Below are 26,033 nucleotides of genomic sequence, written 5' to 3' on the forward strand. Positions count from 1 at the left end.
TTTTCACTGGAGGTACTGGGGATTGAATCCAGGACCTCGTGCATGCTAAGCATGCGCTCTACCAATGAGCTATCCTCCCCCCCATTCTTACACTTTTTAAACTTTATTTTTAAATAATTATGAACTCTCAAGAACTTAGAAAATTACTACGAGAGGTCGTATGTATGCATCACCCAGCTTCTCCAATAACTATACTGCTTTATCAAAACCAGGAAATTGATTGGCAAAATACAGTTAACTAAGACTGACTGTACTTGAGTTTTGCCAGTTTTGGCATGGGCTCAGTTTTTGGCATGTTTTTGCATACAGTTCGATGACGTTTGATGCCATGTGCAAATTCATGTGACCGCCACCACCAATCAAGATATGCAACTCTCCCGTCACTGCAGAAAAACTCCCTTTCTAGGCTATATGCTCCCTTTATCCCGCGCCTTTATGGCCATGCCCTCCTTCCCCTTGGCCCCTGGCCACTGCTTCTCGGTTCTCTAGCTCTGGGATTTTGTCATTTCAAGAATGATATAAATGGAATCATACAGCACACAACCTTTATCCACTCAGCATGATGCCCTTAAGATTCTTCCAGGCTGTTGCGTGCATCCATAGTTCATTCATTTTTGTAGCTGAGCAGTATTTCATGGCATGGATACAGCACAGTCTTATACTTGTTGAATCTCTAGAACACCCATGAGCTGTATTTATACTTTATGAAGAAATGCTTAGTTTGTTGTATTGTCTTTTAAGGAGAAGGCTTTAAAGTAAAAGAAAAAAATTAACTTTATTTGTATCCCCCCAAATGACATCTTTTAAAGAACAAAAATTCAGTAAGCAGCTTTTAAAGTTTTTATTATCAAAGTCATCTAACACAGAATTAAAGAAAATATTGGATTAAAAAATTTGTGTAGTCCTTTCTATCTGTCCATATGAATATATATTTTACATTATTGTATATTTCATAGTGTATTTTGTATGCTGCTTCTTTCCACTTAAACTAATTTTTCCATGTACCATAATTATTTTAGTAGCTGCGTGTTTAGCCCATCAAGTTGACTGACCGTAATTTACCTCACCCTGATGTCCACCTCTGGCTCCATTGAGCACCTTCAGGCATGTAGCATCTCCCCCCATTGCACCACAGCCATAAGATAAGGTCTTAGGGATGCAATTATGGGAGTTAAAGGGTAGGACCATTTTTATGGCTCTTTGGATGTGTGTTCCCAGACCTTAGCTTGAATCTCAACCATTCCCCACAGTTACTAAGCAACTTACTGAGGCTTTTTAAAGCTTTGGTTGTGACATCAGGACATGGGAATACTTGACCTATGTCCAGAATGGTTGTTAGGATAAAGTGGGATGATGTGTGCAAAGCCCCCGTTGCAGTGCCTGGCACAAATGAGATATTCCGTATGTGGCAGCTGCTGTTATCTTGGTGTGATGATTGTGGTACGACTTCATGAACGTTCCTCCATCATGCCAGCAGTCTTCTGGACCCCTTGCGTTCAGCCGTGAATAAGGAACGACAGAGAAGCATCGCTCTGCATCCAGGCCCTTCTCCTGTGGGAAATGCACGCATGCCTAAGATGGGCACTGCTTCCAGGTGCTTGCTGTCTAATGCGGGAATACAGACACAGAAGTTCATGGCCACAGGACCTTGAAGCAAGCGGTGCCACGGCAGTCCGAATCTCGTGTTGTAGAACTTCAGAGGAGAGAGGGATCAATTCTGTCTGATTGAACGGGAAGCGGGACTTCATTCCAGGTGATACTTGCCAAGCCAGGACTGCAGCCTTGGGGAGGATGTTGGCAGTTGGTAAAGACAGATCATCCTCGGCCAAGGGGACACCATGCACAAAGCACCTAGGTCTGATTGGAGACAAAAGGTTTGAAGAACGGTGAAAGCATTTACTGAGTCGGACTGAAGAATGTCGTAGGAGAGAAGCCCGCGGAGTCAGGCTGGTAGCGACATCATGGGGCCCTTGAATTGTGCACGTAGGAGTTTAGTCTTTATTCTGTAGGCAGTGCAGAAGGGCAGGTGTCTGGGGATGCATTTTGGTGGCATAACTGACTATATTGAAGCTTGCTTTTTCATGTGCAATCTATATCATATTTTTGTTCATAAAAGGTGGTAAGAGGGCCAAGATCAAAATGCCCTGCAAGCGTATTTTTGTAAAATTTTTGATGTTTTAATTATACTGACAGAAATACTGACTTTTGCATTTTTGTCCATTACAGGATTCTGCACTATTGCTTGATGTCCCTCTGGGTGTGATCTCAAGAATCGAAAAAATGGGAGGCGCGACAAGTAGAGGAGAAAATTCCTATGGGCTAGATATTACCTGTAAAGTAAGAGATTCAGTGCTTTCTTCCGTGAAAAATGGCACATTAGCATTGAACAATAAGTAAACGATGAATGTGGGTTTAAAGAAAAAAGTCAAAGACCTTTGTTTATCGAAGGCCCTGGAATGGTCCTTCATGATCAAGCTTCCCATAACCTCCTGTGGAAAGAGTTCCTATGAAAGGGACCTGCCGTTGTCACCAAGTGTGAGGACCCAAACCAGTCATTTTGATAGCTTGACTGAGTAGGATGAAAACTTGATTAAAATTCCACACTTTTTAGTGTTTGCCCAATCTCTTGGTGTCCCTTCATGTGATGTGTTACCAGCTAGACATCTTCACACCTTGAAAGGAAGGAGAAATATAAGAAATTTTGCCCTCGGCGAGCCAGATGTGTTCTTACCTCAAACAGCCTCTCTCACTTCTGCTTAGATTGTTTTCAGAGGTAGTGGGCTCCCGTTTTGTTTCAGCATGGTGAACAGCAGGGACTTAGTGATACTAAAATTTAATCAGTTATAATATAACCATTTATTGAGCATCTCTGTTGGTCCAAACACATGCTAGGTGCTTTGCATTACATCCTCAGGGAAACCCTCTGAGATGGACAATGCTGTCCCCATTTTATAGACAAGAAACCTGAGGATAAGAAGAGTTTGGTCACTTAGCTAAGATTACCCAACAGCTGGAAAATTTCAGGTCCAGATACAGTGAGATCATCATTTTGCAAACGATGGAATAAACCTTCTTGCAAGAAAACTTACTTTACAGGTATTGCATTTCAGAAGACTGCAATGCCCAGTCCTAGAAGGAGCTAGAAGGGTTTTGGAGGTCACCTGTCACCGTGGTTCCTACAGCTAGGTGTGCATGAGGGTACCCTGAGAAACCCTTTTTGGGTTTATGAATGTAAAGCTTTGGGTTCTTCCCCAAATCCTACTGTAAAGTCATCTCTGAAGGCTGGGTCCTGGAAGGTTTGGACTCTTTCAAGTATCTCTGGTGACTCTGACCATCAATCAAGTGCAGGGGTCAGCAGACTTTTTCTGTAAAAGGCCAGATAGCAAATATTTTAGGCTTGTGGGCCAGTAGGATCTCTGTGTGTACATTTTACTCTGTGTTTTGTTTTTTCAACCCTTTTAAAATATTTTTAAAAAATTCTTAGCTTGAAGATCTCACCAAGAGTGACCTGGGCTCAAGTGCACTGATCCCTGGCCAAGTCCAAGTCCATCATGCCATGGGTGGAAATGAGGCATCTGCTCAGTGGGCTTACTTACTTACAGTTGCCGGGGGAGGGAGGTGATGGAAGAGCCAGAATTCCAACCCACGTCTCCTTTGCCTAGTCTCCACTGTGGTTTCTTAAAGCCAATCTCCTGTACTTTTATTTGGATTATGAATGCCATACTTTTTTGTCCCAAGTTTGTAAACAATCAAGACAAGTACACTGTATCAGAAACCAAAGGATTATGTCACTATGAGAACTGAAATTCTCCCTCTCTCCCCACTTTGGCTTCTTTTTGTTGTTTTTGTTTGAATCCAAGCTCCCTTAAAGCCTCATCTATAATCCCAGCTACTGTTGACCCTTTTGGGCCTAGAAATTTGGGGATTTACTTTTAAGGCAGTTTTTTTTTAATTTTGCAGAAAAGAATCCATGGAAAGATAAGGTTGCTATTTTGATGATTTCAAAGTGACTTGCATTCTAACAGAGTTGGAAAAAATCCTGTATGTTGCCTTACCAATAGGAAAAACTTGTATTTAAGTATTAATTCCCCAAGTTAATAGGACAAAGCACCTTCTTACCCTTTGACTGTTTATTGTAAGAACAAAGGGCTTCAGGACAACTCGGCAGGCATAATTCTCAAATGTTACATATGTATATTTCTTGGAATTAGTGTTGAGCCCAAAGACAATGTCCTTGAACAATGTTGTAGCACAATTTTTTAACTCAGTTATCTCCCTGGAAACACAGATGTCCTGAGAGCTGAATTCCATTTTCTTAGTAGCAGACCTGAAATTGATAGACAGGGAATCTGCTGCGTGGGACAAAGACTCCACCTCTGGTCTCTCAAAGGTCCTCTTTCATCTGCAGTCAGTAACTGTAACACAACCGCATTTCATTACCGAAACAAGTACTTAGAACCCCTGAAATTTGGTTCCACCAGGTCCGCACAAGGGGATTTCCGCTTGCCAGTAGCAACTTCCACATGATGGATAAGTCCCAGTGGGTGTTGTCTAGCCACAGAGGAGAAGGTAGCTCTGAATATGTGAATTCTTACCCCCCAAGGCCCCATACCAGCCCCTGCTGACAACTTGGAGCTTCAAACAAATGAAAAAGCAGAGCCAAACCATACTACTGCAAAGCCTTCTCTCTCCTTCCATACCTCACCCCCGATTGCTTGGTCTAAACACAGCGTGCTGTTTTGAAGTCAGCAGTGATAGGTGTTCTTTGGAAATGTGTTATAGAAATGATGCCTCGATAAATCAGCCCTTCAGTGCTGTTGCAACGGGAGTGTGTTTACTTCTTTGTTATCGTGGGACTTGGCGCAGCGCTGTGTGCCCAGTTACTAAGTGGGCTGAGGGTCTGACCGTGAGACTCTTGCCACAAGGCTCTTTCCCAGGTGTCCTTCCCTGATGGATCAGGCTCTAAGGAGACCAGGTGGAACTTACCACTCAGTGTATGCTCATATTTCTGTTACAGATTTGGTGTTCTGTCACCTGTGAGTCATTTGCCTTTCCCACTTCAGTGTTCTTGTTGGCAAGATGAGGTAGTAATTCTTTCTGTCCTTTAATTACATCTGAATCAGATGGTCCGATGAAGTTGCTTGAATCATTTATACTGTGGCACACTGAAATTAGTTTGAATCACTGATAGATCAGAATGAATATTTATCTCAAAATGGGCTAGTTTCTGGTTGAGTGGTTAAGGGAATGATCGTACAGAGTTGTCACCTGAACCAAGGCTGTTAGGAAGAAAATTCTCCACAGGCTTTGAGCCCCGAGGGACCTCTATCCAGTACTGTACTTGTGGCTCGTGGCAAACCCTTTAAAAGCGTATCATCTTATTGAGATGCTTTCTTTCCTTCTGCTTGACCAGTGCTTTGCATCATGAGACAACAACTGATACCCCAATTTCCTTGGAATATGTTCTGAGTCAGTTTTTGGATTTTATCAAGTGATGTGCTTTTAAAACTGAAAGCACAGGATCCTGGAGCTGGCAAGGCCCAGCAGATGCCATCCGTGTACAGAGTGACGAGTCCCAGGCCGCTGATTAGGGGCCTGAGAGCCTGGGCCCTTGCACCCCCTTCGCTGCCGATTGCATCTTCGGGTGCCTTGTGTACAGCAAGGTCTCCGCTGACGTTACACATCAAAGGCTTAGGAAGCTTCAGGAGTGCTCTTGAGATAATAGATGAGAAAGGACTTTGAGAAATAGGAAGATTGTGACATCCAAGGGACTGGATCTGTCTCACTCCTGAAGTACTGAAAGTGCCATGCAGAAGATACCAGCCATCACTCAGTCCCAGCACCATGGTCGATTTGAGGGCCAGACTAAAGAAAACTCCAGCTTCAAAAATAAAAATAAGATAGAACATTGTATCTTTTGATATATAATATAAATTGATATTTAAGGGAGCTTATTTTGTTTGGATTCTGTTTCAGAGGTTTTCTTGCTTATTAAAGGGGAATGTGTTGGAAACTATCTTTAAAATCCAGTTTTGATTTGGAGGGGCAGGAAATAGGTCAGTGGTAGAGTGCATGCTTAGCATGCACGGGGTCCTGGGTTCAATTCCCTGTACCTCCATTTAAAAAAATAATAAAATCTGGTTTTGAACATTAATTCTTAGCTGCAAAAAGCAATCACTCCTAATATGGAGCACTTTAACACAGTCTGCGTAGAACTCTGTGAGAGTAAAATTGTATAATAAAAATATATTCCATTACTTATCAGAGAGCTTAAAATGCCAATCATTTTCTCATTTTTATACGTGAGATTTAAAGTTAAAAGCATGAGGGGAGAGGGAGAGAGCATCTGGATTTTAATGACATGTTTGACAATTTGGAAATTATATTTTATGGCAGATACACATTTGAAAAGTTCTATGAATAAAATACTCTTTTATAATTAAAATACCTCAGAAACCAGTTAGAGTAGGTAGGCCCAGAAGTGATGAGCAAGGCACCATTTGATTTTTCTTTTTATAAAGGGAATTTTAGCTCTGCCTTCTCTTTAACATGAGTTGTCTTGTCTTTGCAATCTTGACCACGATGGGACTATCTTCAGGGGTTCTTAAACCAGGTATTTCAAAAGAGCATGCAAAACAAAGTAATTTTCTTAGTAATCTAGATTTAGTGCCCATTCCCTAGTAATCTAGATTTAGTGCCCATTCAAGTTAAGTCCATCTTCTACTCCCTTAGTTGTATAGAAGGGTTTTTGCTAACAAATGTGACTTAATTTGCAGACTCAACTGGCATGTTTCTCCTCTGCCCCCTAGGACATGAGAAACCTGAGGTTTGCGCTGAAGCAGGAAGGCCACAGCCGAAGAGGCATGTTTGAGATCCTCACGAAATACGCCTTTCCCCTGGCCCACAGTCTGGTAAATTCCAAGGTTCTCCTCAGTGTCCACGGAGGGTTCCTGGGTGTCTCCTCGCATTTACAAGCTGCCCTGCGCTTCCCAGCATGCTACGTGTGCAAGGGTGTTTATTTCTGAAGGTCCAGCCGTTCCCAGCGGGCGTCGGCCTCTTCCCCGCTAGTCTGTGTGGGGTGGGTGAGCCCAGGCGGCCTCCCTCTGAGCGTGCCTTCCGCCCTGGCCAGCCCTCTCCCAAAGGCATGAGGTGGCCAGGTGAGCACAGGTGTGGCAGTGCAGCACGATGACATCACAGTCCCGATCTGTGGTCTGTGTACTGCAGGCTGTCACTGAATAGGGCAGGTTGATGTCTTTATTTTTTAAGGAATAACATTTTAAATGTCATTTGATAGCGTTTTGCTAGATATCTGGCAGGACAAGCTTATTACACATTTAAGTACTTGTGATCTATGACTTCGTCCACAGCAGGATTCAGGATGTGTATACCTAGAACTTTTCCTTCCTGTTCATCAGACTGAGTACTCATACTCTGTTTACCACGAGGGTGGAATAAAGCTCTCCACGCCTCCTGCTCTTAAAACCATCATTCTGTATATTCTGTATTGGTCTTGCCTTCTTTTTTCTGTAGTGCCTGGCTTGCATCCTTGTATCCCCCTCCTTCCCCTCTGCTTGACTCTAAACACACTTGGATGCAAACATCTGCTAAGGGGAGAGCAGGGGAATAATTCCTCTGTGTGTGTGTGTGTGTGTGTGTGTGTGTGTGTGTGTGTACACATATATGTATATATATGCCTTTATTTTAAGCATAGGACCGAAGTGCTGCCCGCTAGACTGAAGGTGACGAAAGATCATGAAATCGAAGAGCTGCTTTGTAATGTAGTACTTCCTCCTAGGCCTGTGTTTTTATTTTTTATTTTTATTTTTGTGTTTTGGCCATAAAGGCCTGAGTTTTTTTCTAGTGAGACAAGGCTTCTCTCGACCCAGATTTCCTCGGCAGTTGTTTCTGGCAGAGAAGATTCACGGTTGATGGAAAGGACAATTATGCAAACACAGCAAGTGGCGGTCTAGAGGGATATGGGATTCTCATCATGAGTCATGTGTTGATTATAGAGTCAAATGGGATGCTTAAGGCAAATGTAATGATATCACAGCATTGAATACACTTTTAGCCTTTTCTCAGTTCTTGGTTAAAGATGACTTAAAATGTATTTCAGTATTAACATTTTGTTAACTATTAGAATAAAAAGAGTTTTATGGGAACACATCTTTGAAATTACTATGAAAGTGAGAATGTATGTCTAATCCACGAAAATTCAATTAGGGAATGGGTCGTGTCTTGGGTTTTGCAAGTGTGGCCTTAAATGATGAGAGATTAAAGAGTGGCTCACATAGCAGGTTTGAAGGCACTGAGGCCCCAGTCCATCTCCTCCACGGTCTTGCTCCATCAGTCACCCCATCCCCTTTCTCTGGTATCTCCTGTCTCTTTTAGGGTTTACTCCTTTAAAAAGATGTCACGTTTTGGACCAGCTTTCCTCTAAACTACTGTCCCATCTCTCACTTGAATCCAGACTTCTGGAAAGAGTCGTCTGTCTGAATCTCTGCTTCATTCATTCCTCCAGCCCATTCTAGTATCCAGTTTTCTTGCAGTACCTTCTTGGAACTCAGACCTCTTACTGGCCAAATGTAGTGACTCACTTCAGTTGTCATTCTGTTGCATCTCCCCCCAGCATTCAACACTTTGGACCACCCTCTTCTTAGAAGTCTTGCTTTCTGTGTTAGTCTGTCCTTCCCAGTCTCCACTGCCTCTGTCTTTTCCTTAAATGTCAACATCTTGTCGGTGGTTCTCTCAGCCCTTTTCTCATGTTACTCGCTTTGCCTTGATGGTTTCATTTAATCCATAGCTTAAGCTGTCATGGCCTTGTGGGTGATTTCTACATCTAGCCCTGAGTGAATCTAATGAGCCTCTCAAACACCTTCCTCTGGAAGTCTGTGAGAATCACAAGCTCACCGTCTCCCTCACCTCCTTGCTGTTAACTAGGCTCATTGTTCAGTCTCCATATCACGCAATTTGGATGATCCTCACTTGCTCAGGTTTGAGAACTTGAAGTCACTCCTCCACACCAGGCATAAAGTTTACTTACGTTTGTGCTTGCTTCGGCAGCACTGCACTAAAATTGGGTCCCTGTGCAAGGATGACATGCAGATTTGTGACATGGTCCATATTTTTTGTAACCTGACTATACTTCAATTTTTAAAAATGGGGGGGAAAAAACAAAGAGATGGGAAAAAATGTATTTATTTTGTTGAAGTATGGTTGATTTAGTGTTACATTAGTTTCAGGTGTGCAACATCGTGATTCAGTATTTTTATAGATTGTACTCCAGGTGCGAGGTTACAGCTCAGTGGTAGAGCGTGTGCTTAGCATGCACGAGGTCCTGGGTTCAATCCTCAGAACCTCCACTAAAAATAAAATAAATAAATAAATAATCTAATTACCACCCCCAACAACAACAACATCAAAAAACCTTGAGATGATACTCCATTTAAAGTTATTATTATAAAATACTGGTTGTATTCCCTGTGCTGTACATCACATCCTTGTGTCTTATTTAGGAAGTCAGCTTTGTTCCGTTGCCAGATGTTCCAAGTCCCGTAGGTTCTGCTCGTTAGTAACTCTCAACTATTTCTTCCATTTCTCCCTGTGCTTCCCAACTTGCTTCCCTTCCTCCAGTTTCCTTCCCTTCCAACTTCTCTGCAATGCCACTGATTTTCATCTTTTTTTAAAAGTATGATTATGTCACTCTATGTCCCACTCTCCACATACAAAAAATTCCATGGCTTACACCCTAGACACCAGCCACACAGGACCGCCCCATGCCCCTCTAGTGCACATAGAACTTTCTCATCTCAGACTCTTATGCTTCCCTGTCCCCTTTACGTGCAGTCCCCTCATCTCTTTAAAGCCCATCCTCCACCATCTTGCTCAGCCCTCGGTCCTTTCCCTGCCACGATGGGAGTTCATCTTCCCTCTCACTTGTTAGACTTTGTGGTCCTTCTATTAGAGCATTTATCTCACTCAGTCTGCCTTATGTGATAATTCTGTAGTAAGTGCCTGTCCCACTCCTATACTGTGAGCTTATCAAGGTGAGGATCAGCCTTTATTTCTCTCTCTGACATCAGCATAATGACTTCTGCATGGGAGTTGTATGGTGCAGCTTTTTTGTTGAACACAGGTTTAGTAGAAAGTGAAGGAAAAATCCACTGTATGGAAACAGATGGGATGGATTTGTGGATATTGTGGATCTAGTACCAGAGCATAGGGTTCTGGATTGCTGTCACTGGAGTGGTCCACACGAAGGGGTTTATGTCTCGAGTCTGTGGTACTTTGCCTTATTTTTCATACCTGTGCTGGGAATCCCTGCTTATTTCTGGAGGAAGTCATTAAAGTGAAAAGCTGGAGGAAAACGGTGAACTGAGTTACCTCACACAGTGTTTGGGGAAATTACATTCTCTAAGTCTGAACCACTAAAAATCATCTTAAGAAAAACCCAAAAAGCTAAGCTACTCACCAAAACATAGAAGGTACTGATCAGCTATTGACATGGCTTTTGGAATATTAGCCCCACTTTTCCATTCAACTTGTGCAACTATTTCATAAATCAAGTTCATTTCCGAGTAGTGGGTTGTGCCTTGTTGGGCAGCAGTGAAGGCAGATGAGGAGAAGTAGTTGTAGGCTGAATGACACCTAGTCCCGTTTGGGGATATGGCAGGAGTGATACGGCAAATGTGTGGCTGCGCTGCAGGATGCTCGACGTTCAGTGCGGTAGGAGAAATGCCGAGGAAGCCTGCTGGGGGGATTCACAGGAAGAAGGAACATATGCAGCCCAGGTTGGAAAAGCTTGAATGGAATTGGGTTGGGCTTTGAAGGATAGTTATCATTCCCAGCAGGCAAGGATGGTGGAGAAAGTGGAATTTCAGGCAGAGCCCAGACCCTGACCCTCAGCACAGCGGATGGAAAGCTGGAAGCATGGCAGGGCGCTTATGAGGGCAGGGATGTTCAGCTGGAGCGTGGACAGGGTGTTGGTGGGGGAAGCTGGCTCATGGGAGGAGTGCTCTGCCAGGGTAAGGAGCTTGCAGTTTGGGAAGAAACAGACACCTGCTGAAGGTTTTGAAAAAAGTGATGGGACTGAATACAACATCACAAAGAACAGATAGGAGAGGAGAGAACTCTTGGAGCCAGAAGGGGAGTCGGAGGGTCGGGTGGGATGCTGCCCACGGTGCCTGAGTCAGGACACTGGTAGTGCTTGTGGAGACCACGTACTTGAGTGATAGTTTGATCCGAGAGAGCAGGGAGGAAGGCTGCATCATCCTTCCTTCTAAGGTCTGCAGCCTGAGTGATGACAGGAGCAGGCAAGTCCAAAAAGGCTTCCGTCTGGGGAAGCAGGTGGAAGAGAGGGCGAGGCGGGAGGAGCGGTGACCTCCATTGTGCTCGCGGGGTAGTTGGCGTCCTTTGGCAGAATTTGCAGGAGTGTTTGCAGGCCAGCTCCTCAGAAAAGAGCCCAGAGGTTTAGGTCTGGAATCGTGGTTCTTCATCTGTTGGGAGTCATGAATTCCTTTGATAATATGGTGTAGATTAGAGTTCCTCGTCTCCAGAAAGAGGCACGAATGGACAAAACTTGACGTACAATCTTAGGGTAATCCCAGCCCCTTGGAAGCTCACCTGTGGGTCCCAGGCTGAGGAACCTGGGTGTGTAATAGAGAGGTCCCAAACCAGTTTGCGTGGAGTGAAGGTGGGACAGGAGCCAGCAAGGTGGATAAAAAGGGTTAGAGGTGAGAGCAGAGCCTGCAGGGTGGGGTCTGCGGGGGGCCGACGGCACAGGGAGGTTTCAGAAGGTGGTCGTGGGTGTGTGGTGCTGTGGAGGGTCGAGGAGGGGAGAGGATCAGGAAAAGCCCTTTAGACATGATGATGATGAGCTCCTTGGGGACCGGACCCCCTAACTGTGGACTGCTTGAGGCTGGAACCTTCCTTCCTTAGCGTGTACCCCGAGTGCCTGATACAGTGCCCAGCATACATTCGTTGAACTCTTTTGAATCACAGAAAATGGTCTGAGTGGAGGAGACAGACCCCAGCTGGTCAGGGTGTAAAGAGACAGTAGATGGCTGGGAGTGCCCCCTAATGCCTGGCAGAAGGGAACATAAAACCTCCTTAGCAGCCAGGTTGAGGGAAGAAGTGTTTCCCTTAGAATCCGGAAAAGATGAAGGAATATGCTTACGGGCGGGAGAAGGAGTCTCGCCTGTCTTCAGGGCAAGAGACGGAAGGACTCCTTTATTGAGTGGGATCCTGGGGCTGGCAGAGGGGGTTGGGGCTCAGCCCGGCTTGGAGGGCAGTTTTGGAAAGGAGAAGGGACCATTATTCTCCTGAGACAGGAGGGGAAGAAAAGTTTCCAAACTGCCACAGTGGGGAATGCGAGAGTGCAGAAAGGGATTTCCTGGAAGCGTAATCTAAGCCTGATTGCACTGAACAAGACAAAGGGCCCCTGCTTGAAAAATATCACTTTGTTATTATTAGTGAAACTGTTAAAGCAGCTGCGGATTATCTCAGTGATTTTGCTTGGCACTGGAAGTCAGAAGTAAACTTGCTCTTATGTCCACAAAATGGGGTCCACAGGCCAAGGGCGCTGGGTTCCAAATTCAGCCAGGGGAAAGCACTGTATGGATGCATTTTTTTTCTTTCACACCAACCCTGGCTCTCTTGCCTCCTTCCCCATTAGTATTTTCACCGCTCCGTGTGTTCTCTTGGGACTTAAACTTCGAATTGAACTTGAGTGGTTTAGCCACACACCGTCGACTCCCAAACCATTGTTTGTTTCTATATCATGTCAACCCACTAAGCCTCGCAAACTGTTTCGATGGCATTTTCTATTTCATCCGAAGCATTTATTTTCTTGTTTTGTTTTTGCTTGGCTTTTCAGACACTAGAAATTGTACCATTTTCTCAAACTGCATTGGAACTCAGTACTAGTTCTAGGTAAATGATACACTTCTATGATAAGGAATGTGGCAGCGCCTCTGATCTGATGGTAACCTTTTTTTAAGGCAGGAACAAAAATTATATACATATAAACAGAGCCTGATAGCGCTACAGCAAAATAAAGAGGTGAATTGTTGGACTGGTATGTTCGATGCCAAAGTTGAGCTTTCATTGATTTCATTTGTTACTCAGATGGGATAATCAGAGATAATATAAATTTTAGGTGGGAGGTTTTTTTTTAAACTCTGAATCTCAACCTATTATTGAGTCATGAAATCAATTTACTAGGGTGCAAGCAGCATTTTTTAATGAAATAGAAGAGAAAATATTAAGAGCCTAACACGTAATATAAGTATGGTATCGTGAAATGTTTCTTTCAGTTATCCGTGTGCGTGCGTGTGTGTGTGTGACGGTGTAAAGTGTATGGCCCAGAAAGTCTGGAAGACAGTCTTTTGCATAATGGTCGAATATGTGGACTAAAATGCGTTTGAAGTTAATTTAGGTGCTAAGAGAGTCACTGAAATCTATCTTTACAGCTGTAGGCCTGGCATGGGTTTTCTTAAGTTTTGTTTAAGTGAAGGGCTTGTGTTTATGACTCAGCTCGTGGGCTGTACACTCACAGAAGGAATGGAGCCTGAGGCCTGGCAGCCCCGGGTCGGGGAGGCTGGGCAGGAAGACGCATTTGTGGGGCCCTCCTGTGCGCTTGCCAGCACGGGCCAAGGGGACCAGCGGCCCGCGTCTGAATCCAGCTCAATCACTTACTTACCTGCTTGGTGACTTTGAAAATCATGTAGTATTTATGCGCTTCAGTGTTCTCATCTGTGATGGAGATAATAACAGCTCTACTCCACTGGGGTTTGGGGAGGATTAAATGTAGAGTGCTTACAACAGTGCCTGGCACGCAGTAAGTGCCCAGTAAATGTCAGCTCTTCTGTCCTAGTGCCCCGTTTTCCCATCAGGTGCAGAGAATATGGATGATTACCCTGACATACTCTTCCCAAGAGTATTAATAAACTAATTGTGATAATAGGTGCGACATTCGAAGCCCTTTAAAAGAAAGATGTTCTACAGATAACGGTTAGTTTTCTTATTAAGAAACCAGGGGTTGTACCTTGCTAAGGGATTAGGTGGAAGTCTCCAGTTTCAGAGCATTAAATCCAGAAAGCATCTTAACTAGAAATGGGGAATATGAGCAACAGGGCTATGTAATAAACAGACTTCTTCAGAAATTGTTTTCCCTTTCTTTTCTTTCCATATGTGACCTGGCTTTCAGGGTACAATGGCTTATTCAGGCTTGTGTTCCTACATTTTCCACTTTTCTCTGCCGTTTGGGATTCAGCTCTTCAGCATCGTGGTGTTTCCTACTTTTTCTTATTCTGTGCACCGATTGGCAGAGAATTGCAACGTTTTCTGGGATTTGTTTGGGTAAATTTGACCATTTATGGGCAGTGGAAATAGGCGCAGGAGAGAAGACTCACTGGCTCTCATTTCGGGAGAGAAGCAATGGGTTTGCAAGGCCTTTTCTGTGGAGACCAGTGGCCTCCGAGGATGGATGGCCAGTACTTGGTAGTGTGCACCAAGGACAGAGGCGAGGTCTTAGTGAGAGCAGCATGGTGCAAGCAGGGCCGGGCCCTTCCCTTTGCAGGGCGCTGCCCAGGTCTCTTTGCCTGGCTTTGCTGAACCCCATCACGGCCTGCCGTGTGCTCTGAGCACTGCTGTTTCTACCTCGTGTCCCCTCTGGTTCTACTCCCGCGTGACTGGCTTGCAAAAACAATTCTTTAAAGATAGTTAAAATGAGCTATGGGTGTGTCTGTCTTTTTTGATCTTTTGCATGAGGGTATAAATGATCTGATGAATAGAGAATTAACAACAGAGGGCACTTTTTTCCCCTGTGCCTCCATTTTTCCATTCAGAGATGGGGAAATATTTATAAATGGCTTTGAGATTTTTCATCAGACTGAAGTGGAGTAGACTCTTACTTTCTACAGATTGGATGACAGAATTAATAGGTAAAAGCGAAAAAGCTCCTTTGCAGCTGGTCAATGAACGAGAAGCCACACTGAGTGCAGCTCACACACCCTCATACACTCGCTTCTCCGCCTGGACGAGGCCTGACACTGAAGTGTGGCTTGGTTCTCCATTTCCTTTTCTGGCCAGGACTTTTTTTTTCCTTGAATAAACAGCCAGCTTGCCTAATTGAAGGTCTAATCAGGCTTTTAAATCTCCTCCCTTCCTGCCTCCTCTAAGACTTGGCCCTCAGTTCTCTTTCAGTCTCTCTCCACTGCCCTCTCCCTCAGCGGCCGTGCCCCCATCACTTGCTGGCCCACGCTTTGCCCTCCTTCTCAGGGGAGCTCTTCTTTCAAAAGTTGCTCCAGACCCTCCAAATTCTCAGCCTCTTCCACCGCACTGTCATTTGACTCTAACCACCCCTCCTTTCAAATGTTTTTTAAAATACTGAGTAGCTGCTGGAGAATGTTGATAAAGTCTCCATCAAATGTGCGGAGCATCCCTTTGTCTCTGGGCTGCTGTGTCTTCTACTTCGTTCACCCCCTCTCTCTCCAGCTGGGCCTTGTCGCTGGCTTGTGGGGCCTCATTTCCTGGGCTGCTTTGTGATGAGTGCCTGTGCACTTATATTCCTCGGGCCTTTGTCTGTGGGAAGACTCCGAGGCTGGGAGTGAAGGAGGTTTTATGTTCCCTTCTGCCAGGCATTAGGGGGCACTCCCAGCCTGGGACAGTCACAGATTAAATTCTCTGCTTGATATTTTTGGACCATGCGAGGTTTATGAGTTTTGGCCACCAGCTACTTACAGGCTGCCTTGTGCTGCGAATTCCTTTGCTCAGCACCAGTCGTCTAGACAGGTGAATTTCCTCTTTGTCCTTACCTGGAGGCTGCAGTGTGATTGAAGGCGGTTTCCAGTTTGACGCCCATCTTGGCATCTTGGGGGCAGGCCTGGGGCGTTAGGCCCTATCTCCTGTAACTGGAGAGGCCATGAATTTCGTTCCTATTCCCAGTTTGCCTTGGGCTTCCGAGTATTTATTCTTCCCTAGGCAGCTCATTAGTGCATTTTAAAAAGGGTTTCTGTACTTACCTGGCAGGGGAGATACTATGAGCACAAAGGTGGTTTTCCCAAAGCAAGACATCCGTCGTATTTTGGATGTGCTGACTCCTGTGATTTCCCCAAATGTGGGAAACTCGACTGCATAATTTGTGGTAGTGGGGGAATGTGTTCATGCTTCCCCCCACCAAAAAAGGGAGGTTCTGATTTATCCAGCAGTGTTAGACGTTTTCAGCAGAAGTCTGTTAGGGCATCTAGACCATTGCACTTTCAGACACCTCTTCCTGTGGCTTCTGAAAGCTTGATCTCCTGGCCGCCTTTTCTAGTTCCTTGGCTCCCTTCTGCTGTCTAAATGTGGGTTTTCTAGAAAAAGTCCATCCTTCACATCCTTCTTGCTCTATGCCATCCCCACGGTAATCTTTCCCAGTCTCACATCTGCCAGCACTGCCTTTCCGAGTGTGGCTTCCAAATCCATAGCTTCCTGTTTCCCTCTATCTGCTACGTAACTTCAGCAGACCCCTGAACTATTTGTTTAAGGTTAATCTCTCCTCTTTCCCTCCAGCTTCCCCTGTGCTCCTGATTTCTCTGTTGGTATCTCTTCCTTCTCTGCCTCTTCCTCCTCCTCCAAAATCAAGGTCATTGTGAGAGTTCCCTTTTCCATAACATTAGCTGAATCCAGGGGGTTCTTCCTCCCCAGCCTGACTTAGTTGAGGTTTTCATCTCTTCTAAACCGCAGGGACAGCGCGTTGGCTGGTTCTCCCACTTCATTCCTGACCCGGCCACTCCTGCGCATGCCTTCTGTCAGCTTGCTCTCCGAGGGGTACAGCTCTGATGCCCTCGTTCCTTTGCCTCTAAAGCCTCAGCCATCCACCCTCCGTCAGTGTCAGCGCAGACCTATCTCCTCCACGGTGTGGCCACGGCTCTCCACAGTCTTCTGTTTTTCTACCTGCCTCCGTTCTGGCTGTGAGACTGTGGTGTTTGCTGATGGCCTCGTATCTTCCGAGTTTGCCTACCATTTGTGACTTTTTGTCATCATCCTTGTTACCATGTCCAAAGTCATCTTATCCTTCTGGGGGAGCTCAGAGGACATCACGATCCCTCCAGGCCCAGCTGCCCAGAAGCAGCCCTGGCATCCTCACGAGCGCTGGAGTATTTTATCTGTACCTCCCCCGGCGCCTACCCTTGTCCTCTGTACATGAGCAGTAGTTGCATCCTCCTCATCTTTCTCCTTTGAAGGATTTCTAACCCTTTAAAGACAGTGTCTGTGTTTTAGCCATCTTTGTCTCTACTTAATACCTTGTTCATAAGTGGGCCCTCAGTAAATGTTTGTTGAGTGAATATACTAATGTCAGCAGAGTGAATTAATAGGAGCTAGTAGCAACCAAGTAATCAATAAGAAAATTCTGCTGTTTATAAAGGGCATTTGTTCAACAAGCATTTACTTTAAATTTCTTTCAATGTCTTATGGATGCCCATGATTGAAAATTCAGAAAGTATAAAAAGACTGAATGTTTGTGCCCCCCCCCATCATATGTTGAGGCTCTAACCCTCAGTATGATGGTATTTGGAGCTGGGGCCTTTGGGAGGATAGCTTTAGCTTTGAATGAGGTCATGAGGGTGGGGCCCCATGGTGGGATTAGTGCCCTTTTATGAAGAAGAAGCAACCAGATCTCGCACTCTCCACCATGTGAGGTACAGCAAGAAGGCTGTCCTGTATAAACCAGGAAGTGGATCTCACCAGAACCAGACCACACTGGCCCCCTAATATCAGACTTCTCAGCCTCCAGAACTGTGAGAACTGGTTTTTTTTCTAATTGAAGTATGATCACTTTACAATGTTGTGTCAATGTCTGGTGTACAGCATAATGTTTCAGTCATACATGTACATACATATGTTCATTTTCATATTCTTTTTCATTATAAGTTGCTGTAAGATACTTAGTGTAGTTCCCTGTGCTGTACAGAAGAAACTTGTTGTTCATCTATTATATATATATACTAGTTAATATTCACAAATCTCCAACTCCCAATTTATCTCTTCCCACCCCCTTTCCCCCTGGTAACCATAAGATTGTTGACTATGTCTATAAATATACCAATACAAATTGCCTACCAAATGGGCTTCTTCACTCTGTATATGAATGCATAGTATTCTGTTCAGTGTCCCATACTTTCTGTATTTGATCCTCTGTTGATGAATATTAACATCTCTTGCAGTCATTTGCTATTATATAAACTACTGTACTGGATAACCTAGGATAAACATCATTTTGTATGTGTCCATGTACATTGTAGGATAAATTCTTAGAAGTGGAATTACTGACATTGCCAAATTCCCCTTGTGGAAGAGGAAGTGGCTTTCACTCCCACACACAGCAAGGCAGAGCACCTGTTTCCAGACATCCTCTCCAACTGTACTAGTTTCCTGTAGCTGCTGTAAGAAATTACCACAGACTCAGGGCTTAAAAAAACAAGTCTGTCCTCTGACAGTCCTGGAGGTCGGACATCCAAAATGGGTCTCAGCAGGCTAAAATCAAGGTGTCAGCTGTGTTCCTCCTGGAGGCTCTAGAGTGGGGAAAATCCATTCCTTGTGTTTTTAGCTTGCAGAGGCCACCACATTCCTTGGCTTGTGGCCTCTTCATCTTCAGAGCCAGCTGCAGTGGGTCAAGTCCTTTGAATCACTCTGACTTGGCTTCCATCATCACATCTCCTCATCAGTTTCTGACTTTCCCTTCTTCCACTTCTTGGGACTCTTACGATTACATTAGGCACACCTGGGAAATCTGGGTTCTTCTTCCTGTCTTCAAGTCAGCCAATTAGAAATCTTGATTTTGTCTGTAACCTAGTTCCTCTTTGCCCTGTGTGGTAATATAACACAGGCCCCAGGGACCAGGACGTGGACATCTCTCAGGGACCATTATTCTGCCTACCACAGCAGTCCAGTGCACTTTCTGATTGTTTGATCTTTGCTAATATAGTAAGTGAACATGTAGAGTCATAGTTCTATTTTGTATTTATGCTATTCAAGTGAAATGGAGTATCTTTAGGTTTGAGCTATTTGTATTTCTATTTCTATTTCTTCATTCCCTGTGGCTTCTGCCTATTTTCTTTTGGGATTTTGATCTTTTCTATTGTTGTTAGTTGTAGGAACTCTTCATGAGTTGCAAATATTTTGCCCATTTATCTTCTGATTTTCCTTATGGTGGCTTTTACTATGGAGAATTTTTTAAATACTTGTTAGAATTTATCAATTTTGTGTGTGTGTGAGACAGGGGTCCCTGAGACCACTCCCAAGTTCAGTGATTCACTTGGAGAATTCACAGGACTCAACATATAGTCATACTCACAAGTATGATTTAATACGGCCAAGGGATATAGAGCAAAACCAGCAAAAGGGAAAGGTGCATGGAGTGATGTCAAGGGGAAACCAGGTGCAAGGGTCCACAGTTCTCAAGCAGCAGAGTCACTCAGGACACACTTAACTCCTACAGCAACAGCTTGTGATAACCCATGGGAAATGTTACTGACCAGGGAGGCTCATCGGAGACTTAGCACCCAGGGTTTTTATCATGGGCTGGTCACGTAGGCACCCTCTAGCTAGCATGTACCAAACTTCTAGACTCCCAGAAGGAAAGCAAGGGTTCAGCTTAAAGCACGTTATTCATATAAACATTTTCGGCACTGTGAACTCTTATCAGTTAGGGAATGGCGGGAACCCTCCCAAAATCCAGGTTCCCAGATGCCAGCCAAGGGTGAACGACACAGCAGGCCTTTCTAAGGAGAACCATCTCAGACCTGCTAGGGTAACTCTTGTCTGCACACTTTTCTTTTATAGATTCTGGGTTTTTATCCCAGGTGGAAGGTCTTCCCCACACAGCGTTATTAAAAAGAGTTATCCCATATTCCTCTAATATGTTCATTTCTTTTTAAAAAGTTAAATAGTTAAATTTGGAATTTTTTCAAGGGTGTCGTGAAGATAGGGATCCAACTCTTTCTTCCCCTTTTGTCGCAACACCATTTGATGACTGGTCCCTGGTTTGAAATGTCACCTTTATCGCACACCAAATCCCTCTCTGTACCAGGTTTTACTTCTGAATGTTTTGCTTCTGACATCAATTCCTCTTCATGCACCAGTAACAGTCATTTAGCTGTTGAAGCTGTGTAAGATGTAAGGTCTGGTAGAGCGAGCCTCTCTTGTTCCTCCTTTTCATTCCTTTCCTCCCTAGTTTTGTCCAACAGGCATTTACAGAATGCCTGTGTTACGGCTGGGTGCTGGGCACTGGAGCTGATAGCCACTCCCTGTCCTTAAGGAGCACAGGTTTGCCAGGTGATGTGGACAAGTGACCACATACAATACAGATGCAGATGCATAGGATAGATACCAGGAGAGGGGAAAGTCAGGGGGTTGGTGTTGAGGAAGGCTTGCTAAGAGGGAGCAGCCCTGACAGATGAGTAGCGGTGTTAGCCAGGCAGAGACGGGCATGGCCAGCTCCAGGAAAGTATGTGCAGACACAGGTTGGACCCACACGTCGGTTGGAGTCCGGGAGTTGGTGTATGTGTGGGGGTAGCAGCGAGGGATGGCACTGGAGGGGGAAGCTGGGCCAAAGCTTGCAGAGCCTAACGTTCCCCACCAAGAAGTTTCATTTTTGGTTTGAAGGGGAGGGGAGCCATTGAAGGGGTTTAGGCAGGGAAAGTGACAAGATTAGATTTCTATTTCAAAAAGATGGCCTGGGCTGTGGCATGCAGAGTGGACGGAGAGGGACAGGTGCCCATTTCTGGGGATGTTTGTTAGTCACCGAGGTGAGTGATAATGAGTAGTCCCTGAAATGGGGCAGTGGAGGGGGTAGGGGACAATGGCTTTGAGAAAGATCTGGAAGATCAGTAGAATTTGTTTATTCACCGACTATACTTATGGGGGGGATGGGATGATTGAGCAGGAAGACTCCAGCCTGTATAAACAGGTTGATGGTGGGGACAGGGGTTGAGATAGGGAATACAGGAGGGGAGTGAGGAAGAGATGGCAAGTTCCATTTTGAATATGCTGAGTTGCAAGTGTCTGTGGGATGACCGTGTAGGCTGGTGGCTGCCGAGACCTGGATGGCTACCCTGGGGAGAGGTTTATTTGGTAGATCTAGATGTGATCATTGGCATTTTCATAGACGTGACCAAAATTGCCAGGAGAGAGAACTAACAGAGAAGAGGTGCAGCGGATAAACCCTGAGAAATGTCAGCCTTAAATGATTATGATTGTGGACAAGTAGTAAAGAATGCTTTTTCCAAAATGATTTCAAATGACATTTTAGATGTACTTTTGTAGTCCTTTCCTGAATAAATGAATATGTAACTTTATATATGAAGGTAACAGTGAATATTAAAGCCATTTTCTCCAGGGAGAGTGGTAGAAATAGGACTAGGAGAATTATTTATGCAAACAAAAGTGGGGATGGTAATTCATGAACTAGTTGCTTTTTGACCTCTGAGACTTTTGTCAGATTTTGGGATGAAATTGCTTTTGATGCAGGTGTATGAATTAACGTACTATGTCAAGTCGTGTGAAAAGAGGCTGAAATCACTATCTAGCGTGAAGATGTTAACTTAGAATTATAATCTTTGCCAAGTTTCAATACCTCCTACGGCTCTTCCTTAACATTTTAGACTTTTTTCCCCTAACTTAAATGAAAGCATTTTTTTTCTTACATGAAGGTGGTCTTGTTTCTTAAATGTAATCTAAAAGATGAAAATGAGATAATTTTACATTGCTGCACCCTTAACTTGTAGGTGAAAGCTTTCAAAAACCACGAACATCTTCAATTTCAGAAATCAAATTAGAAAAAATGCTCACTTAAATTCCTGTTCAAACACTGCAAAATTTTTAAGGCTGAGTCGTCAAAGATGGAGTTTGTTTGCGTTATTAAAAGATCTGCTCTTCTAAAAATCATGTCCGCTGATGACCGTGCCTTTGTATGGTGACAGCATCATTTGAAAGCACTATTTATCTTTTTAACTTTTTAAATTGAAGTATAGTCAATTACAGTGTGTCAGTTTCTGGTGTACAGCATAATGTCCCAGTCATGCATATACAGACAAATGTTTTCACATTCTTTTCCATTATAGGTTATTATAAGATACTGAATATAGTTCCCTGTGCTAATACAGAAGAAATTTATTTTTAATCTATTTTATATATATAATGGTTAACATTTTGTAAATCTCAAGCACTATTTATTTATTTATTTATTTATTTATTTATTTATTTATTTATTTAAATGGAGGTACTGGGGATTGAACCCAGCATGGGCTCTACCACTGAGCTATACCCTCCCTCCAAAAACACTATTACATCTGCATAGCTTATCAATTTATTTCCCTGAATACTGCAAAAATTGTTTTCTTCTGTGACCACCTCCCCTTTGAATGATATTTAATTTTTATGAATCTGACTCTTAAACATCTAGTTCTGAAACACAACCAGCTTTGGAGGAAGAGGCTGGTTGTGAGGTAGCTCACATCTGTGAGGTAGCTTCCTGAGATCTAGGAATCCTGATTCAGTGGCAGACAGCTCTCCCTCCTCAAAGAGGAAAACTCGTGAATCACTCAGTATTTATAGATCCTACTAAATGAGAATAAATGCAATCTAGATGTTTAAAACGAGTCAGCACATCTCTCTATATATAGTGCCATTTAAAAATAATGGCTAATTAAGTGAAAGCTAAAATCTGTTGTCATTTCAGATGTTTGCTCCCACAAGACACAACGGTGATAAATGTAGCTAAATTAAAATGACAAGCTACATTCTCTTTGTCAGAGCTGTTTTTATCCCTAGTGTGAAATTGGAGATTTTCATCTCAACTTTGTCCTTTAACATTTTTCAAATGTTACATTGTGCTATTTTTAATCCTGGAAAAAATGCACATGATTGCTTTTTTTTTTTTTTAAAGTCTGCATGCCTGGTATCTCTTGACTAGCGGGAATCTGAGTTGGTGAAATGCCCAAATATTAATATAGAGCCAAATAAAGATCTGCTCACTTGAAGCCAGGGGTAAGCCCCTGAGTGTGTATGTTTTCTGCTGTCAGTTTGGAAACTGTACTCTGCGTATACAAGATGCTCACGTGAGGGAGGCTGAGTGAAGGGTGCCTGGGCCCTCCTGGCACATTTCTTTGCAACTTATTGTAAATCTATAACTATTTCAAAATAACTTTTAAAAAGAAAAAAACTAAAGCAGCTCCCCAGGGAGCTTGAGCACCCAGAACCCTTAGGCAAGTGTGGTCCCCATGGTCCTTCAAGGTCAGGGTGATCACCCCCTAGAGGGTCTGGTTCAGCAGGCTGAGCAGGGGCATAGACAGTGCCCAGCATGTTGAGAAAGCACCCTCTACCCCTGGATCCTAAGGCAGAGCCTAGGGGAAGGACCAGGCCCAGAAGAAAGCAGTGGAGGGCTTCCAGAAGCGTCAGTGAAAGCTGACCTTCAGCCAGCCCCTCCCCTGCCTGAGGCTCTGCTGAGCTGGGACTGAATCCTCAGGTTTTGCACCGTTCCTGACGCGAAGTCAGTGCAGATATGGGTTCAACGAGGGACTTCATCACCCACTTGGCAAACCTGACTGCCTACTGATGCTCAGGACCGAGAGTCTCTAGAACCAGTCCTCCCTGTGGGACTGCGTGTCCCAAACCCAGGGTCCAACTGACCCGAGGGTGTAGTCAGGAGTGATTATGGAAGGTGTCAGCCTGCGGAGTAAGTTCTAAAGGACTCAAAGCCTTCAAAACTGTATATCTGTAGGAGAAGATAAATGACAGCTATAAACCTGAAGGCACATAACCTGCTAGCTTTAGGTTTTAGCAGTTTTCAGATGGGAGCTGTAATTAGCCCTGTAACACCCACCTGTAGGGAATTTTGTACTTTTTGCTAATGAGGTACAGATGAATGGGTTTTATTGGCCTTGCTTCAATGCTTAGTAGTTTTTATTTGTAATAATCCACTTTTATGTTACTCTATTGAGAACTTGTGTTTTAAATTTCTTGCTTTGTTCTCTTTGCTGAATCTTTAAGGGGAAAAAAGAAAAACTTAAAATATCTGGGATGTAAGGTCTGTACATTCAACCTTAGAAAATGTCAGTGTTGGTTCTTGTAGGGCACTTGCTTCAGTAGAGCCAAGGTAGTTAATGACAGCTTAGTGTTCACATTGTGTTTTCCTGTAAAAACTAACAAGTAGTGCTTCTATAAAAGAAAATGTTTTCCTGTAATTGTATGCTACTTTATTTGGATGGTTAAAATAATTGGTTTGAGCGCCTGGTCTTTTCCACCTGAAGGTCCACTTCAGTGTTAGATTTGTTGCTGTGTATTTCACGACAAGAAATATCTGGCTGTTATGTAATTCACAAATTTTCCTGAAATATTTGAGGTCCAAGTCTGGCTCTTAGCATCAACAGTAACTTGGGTCAGGGGGTGGGTAGAACTCAGTGGTAGAGCACATGCCTAGCATGCATGAAGTCCTGTGTTCAATAGCCAGGACCTCCATAAAAATAAAATAATCAAAAAAAATTTTTTAATTAAAAAAATAGATTAAAAAATAAAAAAAATTTTTAAAGAGTAACCTGGGCTTCTTATGTCACAGAGTTCTCATAGACGTGCTTCAGGGCTAAAGGATGTCAGTCATTGACTCATTCTGTGTATCTGGGTGTCACTCAGAATGCAAAGTACCATTCCAGAAGAATTTCATGAGAAAGGCCACTTGATAGGTCGCTACCTTGAGAACATTGTATCATTCCCATATTAATAACAATCTTTTATATTACTTGTATTCAGACATTAAAGAAATTATGGATACTGACTACCATATATGAAATAGATAAATAGCAAGGTCCTACTGTATAGCACAGTGAGCTATATTCAATGCCTTGTAATAGCCTATAATGGAAAAGAACATGAAAAGGAATTTATATGTATAACCAAATCATTCTTCTGTACACCAGAAATTAACACAGTATTGTAAACCAACTATACTTTAATAAAAAGAAAGAAAGAAAGAAAGAGTATAAGACAGCAGTGAAAAAAAAGGGGAGACATTATGGAGATAATTTTGGTTTGGGCTGTAGAACTTCATCTTCTAATAATAGCAATTTTGTATACTTACATTACACCTACCAGTAATTTTAATATAAGACAGAAGAGACTATTTAAAGCAAAGAAGGGCTGCTTTATTATTAACATTATGGAGAAATAATGTTACATTGAAAATGCTGCTGGCCAGTTAGAGGATACTGATGGCATTAATACACATGATTTTTCTGGAGAGAAAGCTTTATCTGGCTTTTGAGTGAGCAGTTTTATTCTTTCTTTCAAAGGGCTGCCATGTTTGCTTGAGCTTCGTAGGAAAGATGCAAATAACTAAAAACCAAAAACTGCACAAAAACCATGTTGAGATCAGGAGCTTAGTTCAAGAAAGCAGATTCTAGGTTTTCTTCTGCAGTGAGTGACAGTACAGCCTGATGTCGTCTACAAGTATGTCACCAGCACAGTGTTCAGCAATACTGAGTATTTTCCTGGGCCAGGTGCTGACCAGTGCAGTATCCCATGCTCAGATGTCACCAAGAGGCTGTTTGGACATGTTCTGTAGATGCTGTGTATGGGTGAAAAAGCGCACTATACATTTCAGTGCTATTTTCACCAAAAGTCCCTCTGTTTTTGAGTTAAACTTCAGTTAACAGAAATCACTCGCTTTCCCTGGCGGTACTGAATAATGAAGTATTGCTGTGGCTTCAGTGCCAGCTGAAAGCCTCAACGAATGGCTTTGCTAGATCAGCATCACTGTTAATGTGTGGCCACCCAACACTCTGCACTTGAGCCTACTGCTCCCAGAGATGAGGCCTCCTGCGGGCGCCACATGCTTTGGAAAGTTCAAGAAGACAGTCTGGAGAGCACAATCATGATCAGTTTTCACTTAAACCTGTTGCCATTTAAATACAGAAAACCGTTGCTGCAAAATTATGCTTTTCCAGAAATTGCAATGTAGGGACATTCGAGGTCCTAGGCTGATAATAGGCAAACGGGTG

At 43.6% G+C, this 26,033-nt stretch overlaps 1 protein-coding gene and 1 non-coding gene across 7 annotated transcripts in view; both read left to right on the top strand.

Moving 5' to 3' along the window:
* Positions 1-26,033, top strand: part of MTM1 (myotubularin 1) — a 105,602-nt gene that overhangs the window by 47,560 nt on the left and 32,009 nt on the right. For 5 of the 6 annotated variants that reach the window (XM_010956481.3, XM_045517725.2, XM_074360026.1 and 2 more), the window contains 2 exons: positions 2,227-2,337; positions 6,810-6,911. In XM_010956481.3, the coding sequence (XP_010954783.2) occupies positions 2,227-2,337; positions 6,810-6,911 (213 nt within the window). Of the gene's footprint in view, positions 1-1,518; positions 1,754-2,226; positions 2,338-6,809; positions 6,912-26,033 lie in introns of those variants that run through there. The other variant, XM_045517731.2, reaches the window with a different exon arrangement.
* Positions 16,015-16,176, top strand: LOC123617309 (U1 spliceosomal RNA). Its single transcript, XR_006725413.1, has one exon. It is a non-coding gene; the product is annotated as a U1 spliceosomal RNA (small nuclear RNA).

This window comes from Camelus bactrianus, chromosome X (genome assembly GCF_048773025.1).
Source record: "Camelus bactrianus isolate YW-2024 breed Bactrian camel chromosome X, ASM4877302v1, whole genome shotgun sequence".
Classification (NCBI taxonomy): domain Eukaryota; kingdom Metazoa; phylum Chordata; class Mammalia; order Artiodactyla; family Camelidae; genus Camelus; species Camelus bactrianus.